Below are 20,198 nucleotides of genomic sequence, written 5' to 3' on the forward strand. Positions count from 1 at the left end.
TAGGTTGCATGTCTAACATGACTTGGTAAAATAAAAAAAATTAGGGGGTCAAAATTAAATTATAGTTTTTACAAAAGTAAAAATATAATTTCACCATTTGAATATCCTATATTTTTATAATTTTAAATGATTAAATCAAATTTTTATCCTTTTTAAGGGGACCAAAGTATAATTTTATCATTACTAATTTAAATTTTTAAATGAGTTAAATAAAAAAATTCATTTTAGAGGGTCCAAACCTCTTGCCAGCCCCCTAGATAGGACCTATTTATAAATTAAACAAAAGTTCAGTACCCAATCATGTGACTGACATCAACCAATAACAAACCAACTAATTCAAAAAGAGTTTCATTACAAACATTAATAGAGTCATTAAAATTTAAAATATCAACATGTAAAGGAGCCATAAAAAAAATGGTTCCTATGTAAGTCATAGCATCGACACATTTATTCGCTTCCCAGTAAACATGATTCAAAAGTTTGTGCTCAAACTGGGATAGTAGCATCTTACAATTTTCAATGAGAGTACATAAAATAGTATTAGAGTAAAAGCAATTTGAAATTGAACTAATCACATCTGTAACATCTACTTTTTGGAGCCAAATGTGACATCTATTTCAATCACAAGTTAAATTCAAATTCAAATCAAGTTGTAACCTCAAAGTGTCCAAGTCCCAAAGTTCTGCTACCATAATTGTAACTCGTGGAATATGATGGAAAGAACCAATAACCCAATTTGGCAAGGTGGTTTCAAATAACAATTCCAGCTTATATCCTTCTTGAGTTTTCTAAAGAAGACTCATTGGAATTAAGTTTATTTTTAACCAATATTAGTATCAAGGTTAAACCAACCTGATTGGGACTTTTCCCTCTGAATAATAAGAAAGATGCCAATGGTTACATTTATGTTGTAAGGGACGGCAAAAAATTAAGCGGCCTTACTAAGGGCACAGTTATAGAGATCATAGAGCAACACATATTTTCAAAAAAAAAAAAAAAGGCATTCCTTGCTAACCAAAATTCCCACAAAACAGGGAATTTTTTATTTATGACACCACCTTTTTTACTTCAAATTGTTATACGGTTTTTACATTTGATATTCCCTTGAGGTATTAGTTGTTGTTCTAGTCCACCAACTATGGACTAAAAGGCGACCATGCAAGACATATTCCAATGTTTCCCAATGATTTGAACAAAAGGAGCAAGGTTCATGTGTCTGCATTGTAATGCCTTGAAATTTTCTAATTACGAAAAGTTCGTTTGTTTCAAAAACTTAAAATCGAGCTTTTTCTGCAAAGTAAAACAAAAAGGTTTCTGAGGACGAGTGTCGGGTAGAAGTTGTAAGTTGTTAAATGGTTACATGTTATTAACAAGTTACATTAATTACATAGAATGGGTTAATTAGAATTTTAGCATATTGAATAGATTGTAAAAGTAGTAATATCTTAATATTAGAATTAAGGGTTGAGATTAGTGGAGGTCTTGTTATTTGTGTAACACCCTGCACCTGAGATGCCATACCCATTATCAAAGTAACTCGAACAAACTCAAACATTTGTAAAATTTTAAAATTTAAAACAAAATTGAGTAGCACAAGCAAATAAAAGGTGTTGAATATGTTAAACGAATTCAAATGGGCTCACACACATTAAACTAGGGTTAAAGAAAATCAAACACGGGACTAGGTTATGAACCTTATGTCAAACTAGCAAAATGTAGGGATATGTCTCAAGACAGTGAAACTTTATCCCAAGAGATGACACCTTTGTTTTTGAATTTTAACTTCAAAGTCTGAAGTCTCGAGACAATAAAATCATGTCTCAAGACATTGGTGTTTATGTCTCGAGATAATGAATCATGTCTTGAGACTTTGTATTGAATAAATGAACCTTTAACTTCGATGTTTTATGTCTCAAGATAATGCAATCATGTCTTGAGAACTTGATTTTTATGTTTCAAGACATGCACCTAAAAATGCATGAATCACATGAGATTGTTATTGAGGTTTAAGATATATGCTTAGAGTTGCAAAAATTATACATTATAAGTCATTTTAAGTCGGTCAATTGAAACTCTAAGTGACTCTAGACAAATATAATATGCTACCAAATCAATGCAAACATGTTTGACATGTTAAAAACAAGTTTTAAAACATGAAAAGTTATGGCTATTTACACAATAGAAAAAAAAATCACTAGGCAAGTAATTTGCAAAACATAAAAACATGCTACACCATGTGAATTCATTCTACAAGTCAAATTCAAAAGTGATCAAAAGTCCACATGTGTACTAAAAACATGCCATACGTGACAAGAAATATCAAAACATCATGGTCCATTATTAGCCATTCAAAGATCACCTAAAAACCCAGTACATGCCAAAACTCTATGTTCAAAGAAGGAATTACAAATTTCAAAGTGTATAGTTGAGATTTGAGACCTTGGATACTGATGAAAGTCGAGACAAACTCACGCGACATCTATTTTCTGCACACGAACAAATAATCCCACACTGAGCTTTTCAAAATTCAATGGTTATAATAAAACTAATTTCATATAATACAAATAGGAACAATGGCATGAATGGCCTTTGTACTTTGGGTTTTGTTCTAACGTGATACTTATAGTTTCAAAATATTTAATTAGGTACCTATACTTTAATTACGTTAACCCTAACAGTATTTAATTTTTTGATGATGTGGCATGTTGCCCAACAAGGGCACCACGTGTTTAGTTGTTTACCTTTGACCATCTAGTTCAAGTCTTAAGGAGCAATTCTTCCTTTTATTTTACTTTCCATAAAAAAAAATCTTTTACCAAAATTATTTTTTTAATATTTAAAAATATTTTGTGAATATAAATATAAATATTTTTATTATGTAAAAAATTTAAAAATATTTTTATAAATTCATTAAAAAAATATTTTTTCCAAAAATAAATTTATAATATTTATGCTAAAAAATACTTCGTTTCTTCCTCATGTTTCTATCTATTCTTAATTTGAATTTTTTTCCAACATTCTCCATTTGATTTTTTATTTTCGATTTTCAGTAAGCTCAACCACCCAAATCATTTTTTTTATTAATGCATCTTCAAATTTTTTTTCATGGTGCCAATTTGTTTTTCCATGTTCTTTTTCAACACCTTGTTCTCTCAAGTTGATTCAATTTTTCAATATTTTTATATGGTTTTCAATTCCCAAATGTTCTACTTGCTTAGTATTACATTATCTCTCCAATTTTTAGATGTTTAGGTGGGATTTATTTTATAAAGAATAATGTATAAAAAAATTCATTTTTCATCATCGGGATGAGAATTTATAATTTTACAAGTTTTATCTATGAAAATCATAAAGTAGTGGATATTTGTCATAACATTTATTTTTTTCAAGATTTATAATGAAAATATCAACATTCTTAATACTCTCACAATCTCTCACCCACCCACAACACTAGAACCAAACCTCGAGCCAGAACCACTAAGTCCACACCACCCCAAACATCTTCACTAATACAAAATAAAACATTCACATAAATTATCATCTAATGATTCAGAACAAGAGTGAGAGGGAGAGAGCGAATCACTTTTTAGGCCTTCAATAAAAATATGTTGTTTCATAGCTTTTAAAAAAATAAATTTTAATTAAAATCATATAATTTTTAATATTAGATCAATTCTTTTTAATAATATGTTAACCTTAATTAATTTTGATAAATTAAATAAAAATAACAAATAATTATAGTAACGAAAAGTTTATGAATTTTTTATATATTTAATTAGATTTATGGTTTATGATACGATAGGTTTAGAATTTTGAATTTTAAGGATTATGCTTTTAAGAAAAGAGTTAGATTAAAATCGGGGTTAAGATTTGAGGGATAATATTTACGATTGAATATTCAAAGTATATGGTTTAGTGTTTAGATGTTTAGGATTTTAGGGATTTTAGAATTCTATTAACAAAACAAATTAATTTTATTAAATCTCAATATTAAAAAATAAAAATCACATAAAAAGATATAAAGTTAAAATTTAGTCGTAACTCCTTTTGGGATTTGGTTTTGCTTGTTTGTTATTAGAATTAAATGTGATCTCTTAAGATCATCTTAATCTAAGTTAAACTATTTTTTATTGGATTTCATGAATTTGATCTAAATTGGATCTTAAATATTTACTTTTTTTTTCAGATCTCAAGGTATAATTATTATTGAACATAAATTATAATTCAATAAAATAATTATTATAATTTTTAAAATTTAAAAGTTATTACTTATAACTCTGATGGTAACTTTATTAATTGCCTAAAATTTAAATTTATAATAATGTAATATATAAAATATTTTTTATTTAAAAGTAATTAATTATTAAAAATGAAACCTCATATTCCTAGTTATTATATATTTTTAACTTTTTTAATTAATATAAACATATTTAAAGTGTACATTTAAATTATACAACTTAGGGTAAACTATAAAAATAGTCATTTTTATTTACCTCAGATTACATTTTAGTCATTTATGTTTGAAATGTTACGTTTTAGTCACGTACGTTATTGTTTTGTTACAAAGTTGTCACTCTACCATTAAACTTCGTTACCTCCCTAACAGCGGCCCTACATGGCAGTTCAAATAGGTTTTAAATGCCAACTTGGATGTCCTACTTGGCCGTCCAAATTAATTTTTTTAATTAAAAACCTATTTTTATTCCAACAATTGGACATCCAAGTTAACATTTAAAACCCATTTGGACTGCCATGTAGGACTATCGTTAAGGGGATAACGAAGTTTAACGGTAAAGTGACTACTTCATAAAAAAATGATAATATAAGTAACTAAAACATAATATTTTAAATATAAATGATTAAAATATAATATGAGACAAATAAAAGTAAATATTTTTTTAGTTTACCCTTCAACATAAAACTAGTGAGTATATACATGATGATATCCATAAAATGCAAAGGAAAGAAACAATAAATACTGCAAATTTAAAAACGTTGAAACATCCCATTTTTTTTATATATATATTCGATATTCAATAGGTCGTACCAACGGCAATAAGAAATATATTTAAATAAATAGAAATTCAAAAATAGTCGTTAACCTCGGTATTCTCAGCCACAAAATTTCAAATTCAGATTCCTCAAGATAACTGTCAAGTAAAAAGTCATTAAATTAAACTAAAAAAGATTAAGTAAAAAATAGTTGGGAAAACTCACACCAATGCCCATATCTAATACCAATTTCACTTTTGATAGTGATTAAAACCCTAATTGGGAATTGAGTTTCAACCTATGGGTTTTATTTTTCACGCCCAAATTCCTTTCTTTTCAATCCAATATGGGAGGGAGGGAGGAGAGCATTATATTTTTGGCAAAATGAAGAAGAAAGTCAGTATTGAAGAACATTATTTCGAGAACAAAAGAAAAAAAGGTTAAAAAGTGAGAAGATCAATATTTACCCTAACAACTTTTTCCTAATAAATAAGTATAATATTTATTTTAATTAAAAACACTAATATTCCATGTCATTTCCTATGAAAAAATTAAAATTAAAAATTCCACTTCATATTACACATGTCATCTTATAATTGATTGAATCTATCAAATCATTAAAATATTAACACCATTATTTTTAAATACTAAAATATATAACTTTTGTAAAGCACAAATTCCACATTAAAAAAATTTACCAAACTCAGATAAAAAAATTTTTAACAAGCAAGTTTTAACATAAAAATTGCTTTTCAAATTAGGAAAAGTGCTTTTTAAAAACTAAAATTTCTATTTTTTGGCTTTTTGAAAAATCATTTTGAGCTAAATTATTTATCTGCCTCATTTATAATCACCAAAGGTAAGTTTCTTTTATTTATAATTTTTAAAATTATTTCAAATATTATAACATTATATATTTGAATTTTTAAGGATTATACTTGTATATAATTTTAATATTCATGGTTTATACATTCAAATTAAAATTTCCAAACAATTTATATTAATTATTTTAAGAAAAGTATTAAATTTTTTTAATATATTAAAATATTAATGATGAAATATAATAAAATATTTTTATATTTTTACCATAATTTAAGTTATATATAATGATATTAATGAACTTCAATATCATTTTAATATATATTTTTACATTTTCAAAAATCCTTTTTAACCACAATGTTACACATCTAAATCTTAAATTAAAAATTTTAAAATTATTTTTTTAAAAACACATTTTTACTATACTTTCAAAGAGTGGTGCTAAATTACCCTATAGAGCATTGTCTCGTATTGTTTGCTCTTCTGTAGACGTAGGGGATAAGGCCTATAGGAAGCTGCTAAAGCAAAACAGGTTTAAGGCAAAACTGAGAGTTTTATTTTTATTTCTCATACTTAATAAAATAGATAAAAGTATAAAATATTTTAAAAATCAAAAGAATTCTTCCAAAAAAAAAAACCAAAAGAATTAGTGCTAGATTTCAATAACTTAAAATGGAAGGAAAGACAGAAAGACCATGAACCTATTTAAACAATTCAAAGAGAAAAAAGTAGAAATAAAAGTAAAGTACACGCAAAATAGATAAATCTCTTTTATATATATATAGAATAGATAAATTACATTTTTAATAAAAGATTTTAGGTTCAAACTTTAAAAATAATATTATTAAGAGAGATAGTTAAATATCGAGAACATTAATTTTTATAGATCTTGAAGAAATTATTCTCTAAACCGTAAAACAAATATAAAAATACACCATTTTACCAAAAAAAATATAGCATCTTAAAAATCAAAAGAATTAAAGCAAGATTTAAATAAATAAAATGACGATGAAAATTGAATGAAAGAGAGAAAAAGGACCTCACCTTATCTAAGTAAAGGTGGTGATCCACACATTTGCTGAACTCCATGCCACAACCTCTACATATCAGATGAATAACACCAATAGATTAATTACTCAAATAAAACTGTGAGAGAAGAAGAAATATGGGGGTTCTACTTCTTTCTCTGACAATGCCTCACTCCTTCCCCATTTATCCTGTAATTTCTTCCACTGGTGAGTCTTTGACAGCTCATGGATATCAATTGTCAATTTTGTCTTTTAAGCTAACAAATATTTCTTAATTTCTTCTGTCCAAGTTTATGGAGGACATGGAAATGGAATAATGGGGAGGAATCGATTTACTGTAATTTCTTGTGCTAATGGTAATAGGCAGAGGGAGAGAAACCTCCTTCGCAGAAGGTTCTTCTATTTTGTTTCTTCTTAAATCAGCTTTGGCAATCCAGTTAATTTCCCGGTTTTGTTTAAGGCATCCACGATTTTGGTTATTGCATATCTTGCATGCTTATTTGTTCCAGGGAGGTGGTGGAGCACATTTGTTTGCTCAAAGCAAACAAGAATATATCTGAAGATGAGGAGAAGGAAATGTTGGATTATCTTTATACATCCCAATATCAGATGCGTGGAATGGTTGCAATATCTTTAGGTTGGAACACTTTCTATTCGCCTCTAACTAGCTGCTTATGAGTGTCTTTTTTCCTGGGTAGTTGTCTTTTTCCTGGGTGGTCTAATTATTAAACCCATAAAAATTTCAAATAAGGTCCTGGATTATTCATCCGCCTACCTTCTTTTCATCTGATATATATCTTACAAAGGTTCAGTTATAAAAATATTATAACATGTATATATATATGAACAATGTAAATGAATTGAGAGAACTGCACCATAGCAATTAGCTTGGCCTAGCTCATGGACAAGTCTAACACAGTAATGCTATCAGTATTTATAGGAGTTTTTTTAACTCCACAATCGAAGCTAAAAGACTATCACATGTTTATTTATTTTTTATACTCTTTAAATATCAATTAAGAATAATTTTTTAACCCGACTTGTTGAGTTAGTCCATCTTTCTCTTCTTCATAAGATAAGTTAGCTTATGTATAATATATGTATATGTATAATCTACTTGGTTAGGCCAAATATCTGGTGAAGCTAAAGAAGATTATACTCATGCTGTCTTCATGCGTTTCGGAAGCAAGGAAGACCTAGCAAAGTTGTATGAGAACCCTCCCTACCTGCAAGTTATGAAGAAGCATGTACTTCCTTACTGCCATGTATGCTCTGACATGTAAACACCAAACTCAATTGCTCCAAATTACTTTTTTCCTCAGTTCCAGTGAAATAACCTGAGCAACAATGCATATATAATTCAATTTGTTCTCTTAATTAATAGAGTTCATGTTATATTTGTAGGGGCTGATGAATGTGGATTACGAATCTGAAGTGGAAGACGATATCCTTCATATATTTCGTAAAGGAGAGGTTGGATGCTACATACCCTCTGATTCCCAGAGTTGGAGTGATTAAATGCTGAAAATGATAAGCTGTTAATAATGGATTCATTTACATCACACTTCTTGTTATTTTCAATCTAATCAGTATGGTTGTGGTGACAGGAGTACAACTATGGTGTTGAGTTTGTGCTTCTGATTGCATTTGTTGAGGCTGCTATTGGTGAAGCTGTGGAAGACGCTTTAATGTCTCTTCAGGAGCTTACTGAGGAGCATCCATCCTTGATTCTCCAATGCACTCAAGGTGTGTGGAAAACAACATTTTTTATTCACTATCTTGCCTAACGATCCTCCCACCTATTCAACATTTAATCCTGAAAATTTGCTTCAAAGATTTTAGGGAAGTGACCCTTAAATTTACCTCAAGCGTGTTAGAGACTTGGTCTTGAGCGAAAAAATAATTATGTTCTTAACTAGATAGAAAAAAATTCTTAAAGAATAATATGATTTTTTTTCTTATAAAATAGTACCCAAAGAACTCTTTTTATGTGGATTCTAATTTTAGTGATAATAAAGCTCCAAAAAAGAATCAAGTTTTGAGTAATGTGATTGGAAAAGGATGAGTGTGAGGAGGTTATACATGGACGAAAAGCTTAATTTCAAAGGTCAAAAGATCTTTTAGTTGGTGCAAAAAAATAAAGAAACCTAAGAAGTTATTAATAGAATAGAGTAAGAAATGTTTCCCAAATAATAGAAAAAAATTGAATAGTTGATCGCCAGAATAACTGTAATATATATAAAAAGGAATAGTAGCTTATGGAGGATGAGGCACATAGTATATGGAAATGTAAAAAAAAATTGAAATAGTGAAAATATATATTGAGCTAAAGAAGTAAAGATAGCAAATTAAAGGTTAAAATATGTCATGAGTATTTGTATTCTTCACATATTTGAAAGTTAATCCCTATATTTTTATTTTCAGGAATTTACATGTTTAGTCTCTCTAGTTTTTAGATCTCAAAATTCATGTCCAATTATTAATACTGTTAATATTTTTTGTCAAATTTATTGATGTGACATTTTGAAATTAAAAAAAATCTTACTTGATAGTCATATAACTAAAAAAAATTACATTGTAATGAAAATGAATTTAACAAAATAATTTTACCTTTGTTAATAGATGGACTTGAATTTTAAAACCTGAAAAGTAGAGGGACTAAAGGTGTACTTGGTTGAGTAGAAAAGTGAAATGATGGAAGAAGGGTGTGGAAAAGTGGGAAGATTTTTTTTTGAATGTGTTTGGTGAGGAAGAAAATTGAGGGGAAAGAAAATAGGAAAGATAATAATTTTTCATCCTAATGCATAAAAGTTAATCCTTCCAAATTGGAATGATAAGAGGAGAGAAAATGAAAGACGTGCGTATGTTAGTTCAAACTTATGCATTTTTCAAAGGTTTCATATTCGTTCCTCTCACCAAGCAATGGATGGAAAAAATGTAATTTTCGTCCAATTTTTCCATCTTTCCTACCAAGCACACTTATAGAAAAAAAAATTATATTTTCCATTTATCTATTTTTTCATCCCTTTAATTTTTCATCTTTCTAATTTTCTTTTCACTTTACCAAGCTAAGCCTAAACTCCTAGAAGTAAAAGTACAAAGACTAAATTCCATATTTTTGAAGAGTACATTACAATGACTTATGGCATATTATAACCCAAATTAAATGGCTAAAATAGGATAAAAATGCATAATTCTAAAGCAAGGTGCATACATCTCTTATTTTCTTTCTTCTTATCAATCCAATTTGAAATGATTTGTTTATATGCATTAAGATGGAAAATAGATCTCCTTTGTTTTCTTTCCCCTCACTTTTTTTTTTCCTATCAAACACACTTAAAATTTATTTTCTTTCTCCTTTTTCACTCCCTCCTTCCGTCCTTACATTTTTCCACCCAACCAAAGATATCCTTAATTTGGGGTATCAGTTGCTATAATTTTGTGTATGAGATAATTTCTAAGCTGATGCCTGATAGATTGAAAGTATGGAGTGTTGTATAATTCAAAATCAGAGTGTGTTTGTGGAGGAAAAGTAAATGCTTGACAATATATTGATTGCTAATAAAGCCTAACTAGAACCGGAAAAAAAGTGAATGAAATGGCCTTAGAAGTGGATATGGATAATGGTTATGATAGGGTAGAATGAGATTTTATGGAATCAATCTTAAAAAGAAGATTCAATACAAAATGGGTTAAATGGGTTATGAAGTGTATATATATTCTATTCCTTACAATTTGCTTTTTATGGTAACAATCTAATACTCCTTTTTCCCAATTAGAATAGGCTTATTAAAACATTAATTGAGCTTGATAGGTTAAATGAAATTAAATTAGGTAAGGAAAGTCCCACTTTGACCCATCTTTATTTGCTGATGATTCATTATTCTTTATGCAAGCTAATGTTGTAAATTGTGAAGAAATGATAGCCATTTTGCAAAAACACAATTGTGTATTTGGGCAAAAGGTGAACTTTGACAAGTCTAACATAAGTTTTAGTGCCAATTATCCCTGAGGAGGTAAAAAAAGAGGTGACTGACAGACTATATCTCAAGATTGCTAAAGTTTCTAATACATATCTTAGGATGCCTTCAACTATGGGTTAAGGAAAAAAAATGTAAGGCAATGAAGTACATAGAGAAGAGAATAAAGAGGAAGTTCTAGGCATGGAAACAACAATTGTTAGCTCAAAGAAGTAAAGTTTTGATAAAAGTTGTGGCCAAGTTTTAAATTCCATTTGAAGGTTTGTAATAAAGTAAATGCAGAGATGGCCAAGTTTTGGAAGAGGTAACGGGTGGAGGATAGAAAGATCCATTGAGCTATATGGGTGCACTTGACAACTAGGAAAAGAAAGATAGTGGGATTTAAAGACCAAATGCCTACTGGACTAGACTACTTAAAGGAACATATTTTTCAAATTGTTTTCAGTTGAAGGCTAAACAAATTGCTAAAACATCTTGGGCATAGGCTAGTTTCTTGGAGGATAGAGATTTCTTAATAGAAACTATTATGTGGTAGGTTTTGGATGGAAAGGAAATTAATATCTGGAATGATAGATGGTTGCAAGTTGCAACAAGGTCTAATTAGCCTAAATGAAAACCAATGTCAGAATATGCGCAGGAAGGTGAAGGAGGATTTTGGAAATGGGAAACAGGAGTTGGAGTTGGTAGGGCATTTAGTTGATTATGATAATCCAAAGCCTACTTATGATACTTATATTTGTGAACAGGGAATGAAGGATAGAGTTATGGGGTCCCATAGTACAAATGGGATGTATTTTATTAAGGATGGATATCGTGTACAAAAAGAAGAGAAGGTTGTTAGTTACATGAATCCCTCAACATTCCATTTTAGCCAAAGTATAAATCCTATTGCTACAAATATGAACATATGGAAAAGGAATGTGAAAGATAGTCCTACATGCCTTTTGTGTGGTAAAGGAGATTGAAACAACTAAACATGCTTTACTTGTGAACATGTCAGAGCAATATGGTTGAGGTTGGATGTTAACAGATAAGGTGACAATTCAGTACAAGATGAAAATGTCATCTTCATTGGTGCATATTGTGAGCAGAGATGGTTTGCCTGCTCCTCACTAATTGTAGAATACGATGGATATTTAAGGGAACTAAGAGTTTGGTTTATAAGACTGTAGAGATGTTTGTGAGTGATATATTTTGTTGTAATCACAGATGACATCATTAATTTTCACATAATGTATACTATTAAACTCAATTTATGCCCATCTATTATACTGTAGGTTCAAACTTCAATAGCAAAACGAGTGAGGAATATACACATGGAGCGGTGATGCGATTTCGATCATGTGGGTCTCCTTTCATCTTCTTTACTATTTCATTGTTTAACCACTTTTCCACATTTGACTGCTATTTATTCACATGCTTGCAGCTGAGGCCTTTGAGATATTTTTGAGCAGTTCAAGATACAGAGATGTAAGGAGCCTTCTGTTGTGGATTTTTGAGATATTATTTTTTTTTTAATTTTTCTCCAACTTTTCAATTGTCATCTTTCCACCATACAAAGTCAAAGTCAAAGCCTATGCCTCAGTTCAACTTGTTTTGCTTTAAATATTATACATGAAAACATCAAATCCCAAATGACTAAATATAGTTATATAATATTTGGAAACAGGTATGGGAATCTAAACTCCAACCGATAGCCAGGAAAACACTAGCCATTCATTTTTGTGTGGATCCAGTGGGCACTGAGATAATGTAGTAAGAATCAATACTTACAATTTTTTTGCATTCCTAATAACATAATCATACATATGTATCCACAATATTAATGCTTACATTGGTTTCTAAAGCATCCTAACTCCGGTCTCAACACCCTCTCGCCTAACTAAACTTTGCTCTTCACTCACTTTAATGGTTTTTTATTGCGATTGAAGGTGGAAAAGTATTTTTCAGTTCCAAAAGTTATAAACAACGCCTAGCATTTGAGATCAAAATTGCAGTAACTAAGTAGGATTTAGATGCTTTTGACTTTTGTATTTTAAAGTGAAATTATCAAAATATCTTTATTTATATTAACTGTTTAAAAGTTATTTAGATTAATTTATATTTTATATATCATTGTATTAAATTATTTAAATATCATTTAAATTAAATTATTTTTATTTTTTAATATCATCTTTAAAATAGATATTTTCAACTTCTTACAACAATTTTTGATAACAATGAAGAACACTTAAAATTAATAAATCACATTTTTTATAGCAATTTTCAACCACAATAACACTGAAGAACCAACTGTTAGAATATAAAACAACTAACTATTTGTTTTTCTTTATTTTTAATAAAAATGCATACAAAATTATGAATAAGTGAATACACATTTTTTTTCTTTTGTTTTTAATATGAAATTTATTTATTAAAGTAATAATTTTAAACAAAATTTTTAAAACTCAAAAACAAAACTTAAATTAGATTCATTTTTTCCCTTTTTTAAATGTTATTTTATAAATAATAATTTATTTATTATACGTCTACCATTTTCTTTTAATCTTCATTCCTCGTCAAGTTTGCCGAGCACTAGCATCGAGCACCGCCTTCGCCCACAATCATTGGCACCTGTAATTCTTACTTTGAACCCCTTGATTTCACATCCTTCATTGTCGTGCTATCAAATTAGGAATTTGATGTGGAGTTGTCGGCATGACCTTCCACCGACCAAGTTTCTAATACTTCATCCTCACCTATATATCTTCAATTATGTCCGTCCTCAAACATAGCTTCAAATGCAATAAATTTGTTCTGGGCAACAATCTAAAAACATTTATTCTTATCCTTTTCAACCTTAGGGAGTAGTTTTTTACCCAAAATGAATAAGGTAGTCTTTAATGTTGAAAAAAGAAAAGAAAAGTTGAATTTACTTAAGCCTTCTTTATGATTTTCCCCTTAAGTTGTTTTATTTATAAAATTATTATTTTAATAAATAAATATTATGTTAGAAAATGAGAAAAATATATATTTATTTGTAAATGTTTTTTTATTTTATATGTATTTTTATAAAAAATAAACTATTAAAGAATTTTATTTTATTTTTTCAAATTTTAATTTAAAGAATCAAGATTAAATTGACAAAATGTGTAAAGTTGAGAGTTAAATTTGTTCAATATTTTAGATTTAGGATCAAATTGATAGAATGTGTAAACATTAAAGGCTTACTTTTTTTATTATGCCAATAAAAAAGCCACACTAACATTTTGTTAGTGATTTAACAGAAGAGTGACTAAAATATTAAATTTCGATAACATTAGTGACGAAAATAGAAAATTTTAAATCTGGGTAATCAACAGAAATACGGTAATAATGAAATGACTATTTATATAATTTACTCAAAATTTTATCACATGTTTCCATAAATAGATTATACATGTTTATATTTGCTTATTGAGATGCAGGGGTGAAACCAGAAAATTTTTTAAGGGGGTCAAAGTGTAATTTTACCTTTGTTAATTTAAAATTTTAAAAATTTTAAATGGATCATATGGAAAATTTTTCATTTTAGGGGGCCGGGGCCCTTGCCAGCCCCCCTAGTTTTGCCACTGTTGACATGTTAGGCAAATTTGATGAAAATCATCTGTGCCACTATTAATTGTTTTTATTAGTTCACTTTTAAAATTAATAGGATTAAAACATTTTTTTAACTAATTGATTTGCTTAATTTCAAAATTGATTGAAACGTAACGAGCATTTACACAGAAAAATCTAGGGGTGAGCAAAACTTGGTTCGACTTGAAAAAATTGAAATAAAATTTGAATTTCGAGTTAAACGATTGAATAATTCGAGTTAACTCGAATTTTTTTTCGAATTTCGAGTTTGAATCAAGTTTAATTTTTGAATTCGAATAACTTGAATAATTCGAATAAACCGAATACCAAACTATAATATTTTATATTTTTACCTCAAACCCCCAAACCTTTTTACTTTCTCCCAATACTTTTACTCCCTCCCACCTTCCCCCAAAACTTTTACTCCCCTCTCATCCCACCCCCCATCTTCCCCAAACCCATTCCCCCCCTCCCCAATTTTTTTTGAATATTTCCCCTATTTATTCCCCCCCTAAATTTTACTCCCCATCCCTCCAAACTTTTTATTTCCCCCCTAAAATTTTATTTTTCATCCTTTACCCCAAATAAAAAATAAAAAAAACCATTAAACCTAAATGGTAATAATTTTATTTATATCTATTATTTATATTATTCAATTAAATTTCACATTTCATCTTTAAGATAATTTTATTAAAAAAATCATATTTTTATATTTAATATATTTTTTAATTTTAAAATATATAATGACAAAAATCAGAATATAACTGAAGCAACTAAATTAACAAAGAAGCAAACCCATATATCAAAGATTAATAAATAAATTATAAGGAGATGAAAGTTAATAACAAATTTTATTACAGTAAGCAAATTTGATTATGGTGAGCAACAGAGATTACAATGATTCAAAGTTTTTTTTTTTTTTTAAAATTTAACTCGAACAAATATATTCGATTCGATTTGATTCGAATTCTATCTCACTCGACTCGATTCGAGAAAATTTTAAATCAAATTAAGGTGATAAAATAAGATTCGTCAACTCGATTAAATTAAATATTTTTCATTCAATTCGGTCGAACACTCACCCCTAAAAAGATCAACCCAAGTTGGTGACATTATCATAGCCTTATAACAAACAAAAGCCTAAATGTTCAAAAAAGCTCAAGCTCGTTATATTTATTTACATCCAGTTAAGCTTTTGCCTATAATAAATTAATCAATTTAGCACTCTCATGTACAAAAACAATTATTAGTCAGTTTAACCGTTAATTTTTGCTAATGACACAAACGATTGATTTAAAATATTGTCACATGAAAATGGTATTGAAATGACATTATTTTATATCATATCAACAAATATTAAAAAATAAGGAAATTTATTTTATATACTGCATTAAGAGAGATTTACCAAAAAAAGCCAAACTTTTTATAAAATTACCGAAATAGGCCGGTTTTTTAATTATTTACCGGACTGGGCCGTTTCCCCCAAAATCGCGCCCTCAAGGGAGCGATTTCCTTCCACGTCAGCAGGTTGCGCTGACGTGGACACGATGTCGACGCGCGCGTGAACAGTGCCCAACGGTCAAAAAATTGACCGTTGCCCCCCCCAAACGGTCAAATTTTTTTACTATATAAACCCCCCACCCCTTTTATTTTCACAAACAAATTCAATATCAATTTCTTTCAAAAATTCTCTCAATTCCTTTCAAAATTTCTCTCAATTCCCTTCAAAATTTCCATCAATTTCCTTCCAAAATTCTCTCAAACTCTCAAATTCCTTCGAAAATCCTCTCAATTTCCTTCAAAAAATCTCCAAATCCATATTAAATTTCTTTTTCCATTAAATTTCATTTTTTAAGAAAATTTTTTATTTTTTATTTTTTAAAATAATTTTAAAATTTTTAATATTTTCAACAATGGCCGGATCATTGATTCGTCTTGATAGGAATCACATATCGGTGGAGCAAATGAATATGGTAAGTATTAAATTTAAATTTTAAATTTTTTTAAGATATTTTTATTTATGTATTTTTAGATATTTATTAATATATTTTTTGTTATAAAAGGCTGAAGATCGGGTATTGGAATGCAATATTCGGAATATGCATGCTCCATCACCGTTAGTAGAGAACTACCTGCGGGAAGCAGGATTTTGGCACGTGGCGACGGTAGGCCGGGGATGCAAGTTGGAGCCGAAACTGATCAGTGCGTTGATCAAGAGGTGGAGACCTGAGACGCACACATTTCATCTTCCATGTGGATAGTGCACTATCACTCTAGAAAATGTCCATCTGCATTTGGGATTGCCGGTGGATGGGCACCCAGTGACGGGGTCTGCCTAATCTAGCAATTGGGAGGCGGTGTGCTACGAGCTTTTGGGCGCCGTTCCGGATAAAATGGATAGAGGTAAGGTGGAGATGGGCTGGTTACGTGCCACCTTCCCCGGTCTGAATGAAAATTCAACCGAGATTGAAAGAATTCGATATGCTCGATCATACATTCTTCAAATAATTTGAGGCTATCTCATGGCCGACACATCACGGAGCCGTGTACATCTAAGGTGGCTGCTAAAACTCGTTGATTTTAGAGCAGCCGGTGAATTTAATTGGGGGTCTGCCGTCTTGGCAACATTATATCGGGAGATGTGCGGGGCGACCAAACCGAGGAGAGCAAAAATCAGAGGTTGCCTGTCACTACTGCAATCATGGGCACGGTTTCGCTTTCCATTTCTACGTCCTCGAGTGAACCACCCATATACATTCCCACTCGTAACGAGGTAAGTTTTATATTACATTTTGAAATTTATATGTAGATTTTGTAAGAATAAAAGAATGCTAAAAATTTATTTAATTAGGTGGAACCATCCGGCAAGTTATCGTGGAATACCGACTGAACTTGAAGATATACAGCTTCTATTGGAGCAACGCTCCGAAGCAGAAGTAAGTATTATTGCAAATAGATATTTCCATACATTCGCTAGTGGATTGATATTTAGTATTTAGTATTATGTATATATGTAATATTTCTATCATGTTCATGTAGTTTCAATGGACACCATACGAGGATCCGGCAGTCCGGGCAGTAATCCCGGAAGAGTTTTTACAAAATCCGAACGCTTGGCACGTGAAAGTGGTGTTGATCAACTATGCAACCGTGGAGCCCCACCAGACAGACAGAGTCCTACGACAGTTTGGATGTAGACAACCGATCCCTGCGGACCCTGAGGAGTTTGACGAGCACCACAAAATCGACCTTTGGCTATTAGGTACGGATTGGCCGTTGTACTGGTCAGTGTACACAGAAATGTGGGAAAATCAGAATGAATATCTACCTACTCGGGAACCAATCATCGTTCCCGAGTTGGCGTGCGTTCCAGAATACATGCCATAGTTTAGGGCCCATGGGAAGCCGTATTTACTTATGCCAGAGGAGAGGCGGCAGCAAATACGTGTCGGAAGGGAAAGGCACGGGCCTCAAAATCCAAGGGGACAAAACTACGAGGACAGCCCCTCAACGAGGCCCAGACATTTACCTGTTCATCATCAGCGACCATGCAATCACCGTCCCCAACGAGAGCACCAACGTAGTCACCTGGCGCAGCCATTCAACAGATGATACCCACGTATTCACCTTTCCCTATGATGCCAGGTATGTTTCCTAGCCCTTATATGTACCCTAACCCGTACATGTATCCTTTTCTGAATCCTATGGCAGGTTGGAGCCAAATGCCCGGATCAGCTCCATTTCCTGTAATGCCGAGCGGACCACCGATAACTAGGCCATTGGCGCAGGAGGGGTCGCAAGGGGGGCCGTCGGGGAGCTCTCCTTTTTACCAATCGCCAGCAACGCATGGCTTTCAAACTCCGTCGCCGTTCATGATGCAAAACCTCCACATACACTATTCTTTGAAGTTGGATCATCGTCCCAAGTCCGACAACCAGATGCCGAACCGGAAGAACCAGAATCCCCACCGGAGGAACAACAACCGCCGCTGGAAGCTAGAGAAAGGAGGAATCCAGCGCGTAACCGTCGACGGCCGCCATGTGGAACTGAATCCCCCGGTCATAGACATTGATTACCGTATTAAAATTAATCATTTGATGTAATGAATTAGAAGTTTATGACGATGTAATACAAATAGAATTTTTTCCGAGTTATTTTGACATTATTTGATTAAAATCCCTAACCCTACTTAATTAAAAACCCTAATTTAATTAAATTAAAAACCCTAAACCCTACTTAATTAAAAACCCTAACCCTAACCTAATTTAATTAAATTAAAAACCCTAACCTAACCTAATTTAATTAAATCAAAAACCCTAACCCAACCTAATTTAATTAAAAACCTTAACCTAACCTAATTTAATTAAAAACCCTAACTTAATTTAATTAAAAACCCTAACCTAACCTAATTTAATTAAAAACCCTAACCTAATTTAATTAAAAACCCTAACCTACTTAAATTAAAAACCCTAACCTAACCTAATTTAATTAAAAACCTTAACCTACTTAAATTAAAACCCTAATTAAATTGTAGTTTTACATAATGTTGGATTTCGTAAAATGTTTTGACTGGTACTAACATTTAAGAAATTGTAGTAATTTGATAATTTAACCAAAATTTAATACAATTATCAATACATAATTGAATAAAAGGTAATTTCTTCTATAATTACATTCAACTATTGCGATTAGGGCATGATCGACTTGTATGGCCTGGGTTCCTACACCATCCGCACAATTTCTGTTGACTGGCTGTTTCTCGGATATCCATATTGTTCCGTATTCTAGTGGAGAAAAGTCGACCCTTCAGCTTGCGACGCAATTCTCTATCCGGTAACAGCTTAAAAGGAGCAAGAGATACGGGCGGCCACTTACGTTCATCTGGGACCGGTGGGAAAACGTGTCTCCATAGGTTGTACATGTTTTCTAATTTGTACACTTCGTCCACATAACTCAGCGGATCCAGACGGAGATTCTGACAGGCTGCAATAACATGAGCGCAAGGATAACGAAGTGCATCGAACTTCCCACAGTCACAGGTCCTGTTTCGCAAATGTACACGATATTGGCTGCCAACAACGCCTTGGTGCGGTCTATCGAACTCCGTCACGCGAAACCATAAATTGTCTCGATCGTGACACACAGCGTGCATGATATTTGCCCTCGCCTTCGCCTTGTTCATTTCTTGAACTACCTTACTGCACCATACATGCCCACCCTGCATCTGGCCTGCATAAGAAGCTACTCGTTTTGGAAATAGCGCCGCCAAACGGAAATATGTCTCTCGCACAACCGCTGTTATCGGTAGATGGCGCGTTCCTTTAAGAACAGAATTTATGCATTCTGCCAGGTTCGACGTCATATGGCCATATCGTAGGCCTCCGTCGTATGCTTGTGCCCACTGTTCGAAACGTATGTTGCAAAGGTAGTCCGCCCCTTCCCTGTTTTGGGATTGTAAGGTTGCCAACATCTCGTGGAAACGATCTTTATTCATTTCATACCCTACCAATATAAGAATATAGTGAATATTTTATACCCCTTCTACGAATAAAACTAATTCAATTTGACAAACGAAATAATACAGTTATACAGTAAATACCCATGTTGGTCACTTGTCGTCGTTCCGTCTTAGATGGATATTGCCTGTAGTAGTTCGAAGCAATGTGTCTCAGGCAATATCTATGGTGTGTACGCTGCCACAAGCTTCCCTCTCGATCAAATGCAACTAGTATACCGGCGCCTCGATCTGAAACAACACAGATATCAGGTTGGGGGCACACAT

At 31.3% G+C, this 20,198-nt stretch overlaps 1 protein-coding gene across 1 annotated transcript; it reads left to right on the top strand.

Annotated features, from left to right (window-relative positions):
- The first annotated feature begins 6,828 nt into the window (after window positions 1-6,828).
- On the top strand, window positions 6,829-12,688 carry LOC107946482 (stress-response A/B barrel domain-containing protein UP3). The gene is made up of 9 exons (XM_016880829.2): window positions 6,829-7,046; window positions 7,130-7,232; window positions 7,349-7,476; window positions 7,965-8,104; window positions 8,244-8,312; window positions 8,447-8,585; window positions 12,097-12,162; window positions 12,246-12,289; window positions 12,489-12,688. The coding sequence occupies exons 1-9, from the start codon at window positions 6,977-6,979 to the stop codon at window positions 12,573-12,575; spliced, it is 846 nt and encodes a 281-aa protein (XP_016736318.1). The 5' UTR covers window positions 6,829-6,976; the 3' UTR covers window positions 12,576-12,688.
- Window positions 12,689-20,198: the final 7,510 nt, after the last annotated feature.

The sequence above is a fragment of the Gossypium hirsutum genome, chromosome D12 (genome assembly GCF_007990345.1).
Source record: "Gossypium hirsutum isolate 1008001.06 chromosome D12, Gossypium_hirsutum_v2.1, whole genome shotgun sequence".
NCBI classification, from domain to species: Eukaryota; Viridiplantae; Streptophyta; class Magnoliopsida; order Malvales; family Malvaceae; genus Gossypium; species Gossypium hirsutum.